The sequence below is a fragment of the Montipora capricornis genome, chromosome 13 (genome assembly GCF_036669925.1).
Source record: "Montipora capricornis isolate CH-2021 chromosome 13, ASM3666992v2, whole genome shotgun sequence".
In the NCBI taxonomy this organism is placed as follows: domain Eukaryota; kingdom Metazoa; phylum Cnidaria; class Anthozoa; order Scleractinia; family Acroporidae; genus Montipora; species Montipora capricornis.
This window is the reverse complement of record NC_090895.1, coordinates 33,599,570-33,602,069: the sequence shown is the minus strand read 5'-3', so window position 1 is coordinate 33,602,069 and position 2,500 is coordinate 33,599,570. Positions and strand designations below refer to the sequence as shown.

At 34.9% G+C, this 2,500-nt stretch overlaps 1 protein-coding gene across 2 annotated transcripts in view; it reads left to right on the top strand.

The window, feature by feature from the left end:
- Nucleotides 1–2,500, top strand: part of LOC138028478 (thymidylate kinase-like) — a 9,326-nt gene that overhangs the window by 3,011 nt on the left and 3,815 nt on the right. For both annotated transcript variants that reach the window (XM_068876032.1, XM_068876031.1), the window contains exon 3: nucleotides 982–1,069. In XM_068876032.1, coding sequence (XP_068732133.1) covers nucleotides 982–1,069 — 88 coding nt within the window. The remainder of the gene's footprint in view (nucleotides 1–981; nucleotides 1,070–2,500) is intronic.

The window sequence follows — 2,500 nt, the reverse complement described above, 5'->3', positions numbered from 1 at the left end:
TATGTCTCCCAGGAAATTGAAGCTGATTGAAACACAAAAAAATTAAAAAAGTACAATATTAGGTAATTTATAGCAAACAGAATTTAGTTTTACATGTAAAAGGTCAGTTTTCAAAGTTTGATGGAAGGCGAAGATTACATGTATGAACATTCAACAAGTGGAGAAGTGTCTGATTGCTCAAAGAAACTATGCCATGTGTTTTTTGCAGCTTGATTGAGCATAACAAAGACACTAATTTGGCATGAGTAAAACTCTGGTCTTTCTTTCACCTCCTTAGCTTTGCCAATGAACTTGCTTTATTAGTTGATCAGAAAGGATCATGAATCCCTTGGGCTGTGGGGCAAACTTTTTTGAAACATAGCAGATGAAAAAATTCAGTTTACAGGAATCGTCAAATGCTCTGCTGGTCCCAGTGAGCACACAGGATTGACAGTGGCCTGTACCACCACTTGACAGGACTGTCAGGTGTTGAATTAAAAGAGAGAAGTGAAAGACAAAAAGAGAGTGGAAAAACTCTGTTAAAGGAAAGAAAAGGAACTTTGTTGAAGTGTCTAGTCTTGTAGCACTGGAACAGTAAATTATTGTGGACGCTGTAAACTGAAATCAAATTAATGCCAATCAACTTGAATCAAAATGTCTCTCAGTCCACTATGCCAGGTGTGCACCCTTAATTGAAGAAGGTACAGATCATCTTAATTATCACTAGAGCATTAGGCTCAGTGAGTAAAGATCTCGAGGGATCGGTTGGAAAGCTGAGTCTTGAAACAGAAATAATTGATCTGCAGCAGAAGAATATGCTCGTAGAAAGGGCCAGAATTCTCTGGAGTATGTTCGAAGTATGATGAAAAATATCATCTTAGTCTCTACTACCAGCTATGAACAGCTAGTGTGCTATTAATTCGGAAGGCAAACTACTTTGTGTATACAAGAATAAAGATGATGACAATTATCGTTATTATTGTATAATCATTTTGTTTTTAGTCCAAAGATAAAGCAGTTGATAGAAAAGGGAACTTTCGTGATAATGGATCGCTATGCCTTTTCTGGAGTTGCTTTTACCGCTGCAAAGGTTTGAAATTTTTATTATTATTATTGTCCAAGGGAGAATTTCACTGTCGGTCAATTAAAAGAATAATAATTATTAGTATTTGCATTGTTTTGTTATTTCTTTCATCTGAATTCCTTGTAATCTACAAGTGTTATTTCTCTATAGGTACTATTTCTATGAATTTAATGCTAAGTTCTAGTTATGTTAATTTATGTTTATATTGTGTGTTATACTTAAGTTCCCTTTTTCCTGTCCATGTATGTCTGTATTACACGCATGTTTCAGATATGTGTATGTGTGTGCATGCATTAATTTAATTTATTTAAATTAACAGTTTCCAATAATTAGTTAACTGGCTGCCTGGCTCTGCTATCCCTTATGGTTATTCCAGGCAGCCAGTACCCTAATTTATTTGCGGTATTTACCCGTGTATAAGTCGAGCCCCCATTTTTGATGGCAAAAAAGGCAATTTCTTATTTCTTTGTTTAATAATCATGGGATACTAATCTTGTATTCTTCGATTTTTGGAACTGTGGATACACAAAAAAATCAGGGCCTCAAGCGCATAATAGTTTTGTGGTTCAGCAGTTGTTGTATATCCAAGCATTTTGTCCTTGAGTTTCAGAAAAGTTCTTAAAAAAACGAACATGTAAACCTCAAACTAACCTGTTTCATTGTTCGTGGATAAAGGGCTTTTGAGGATAAGTACAACATCACAGAAGCAGGAGTCAATCCTTGAAAATGACTTCAAAAACGATGACAAATAAAACAAGAAACTCATAAGCCAAACATTTAAATTAATCAATCACTGAAAAATGTCCCCATTAATAACCCTTTAATGCCCAAACTGGCCTAAACCAGTCAGACTTAAACCAGACGATTTCAATCATCAATAGGGAACCCCGGGAGTCAATGGGTTAAATCAGCCAGGTTTGTATAAAGAATAAAAAACAATCATTACCAACCAGCATTTTCGGGCAACGCGAGTGACAATGCTTGCTGGCAAACATGTTACTAAGCAGTTGAACGATCATGTTTTATTTAAAGAAACAGAAATTCCTTTTTGAGCTTTCTGCCTTTTGTAAACGAAAATTTCCAGTGCCTTTTTCGTATTTGTGGCAGTGAGTATCTGTAACGTTTAGAGTTGGACAAATCCTTTTTTAGTTCAACTGAAATTGCTTACATTCATTTTGAAGTCTTTTGTCCATTGTGTTCGTTATGCCCAAGACAACATTATTATGTTAATTTTGAATAAATTATTTATCTGGAACTTGGCTCGAAATCTTTGATCTGTATATAAGTCTAGGGCGATTTTTGGAGCTTCTTTTGAGGCCATAAAAGATCGACTTATACACTGGTAAATACGGTAGTTATTATATACCAAATTTGTTGTAATTAATACTAAACAAGAATGGAGCATTTTCAAATGACTGTCGAAAGTAATTATGCGAT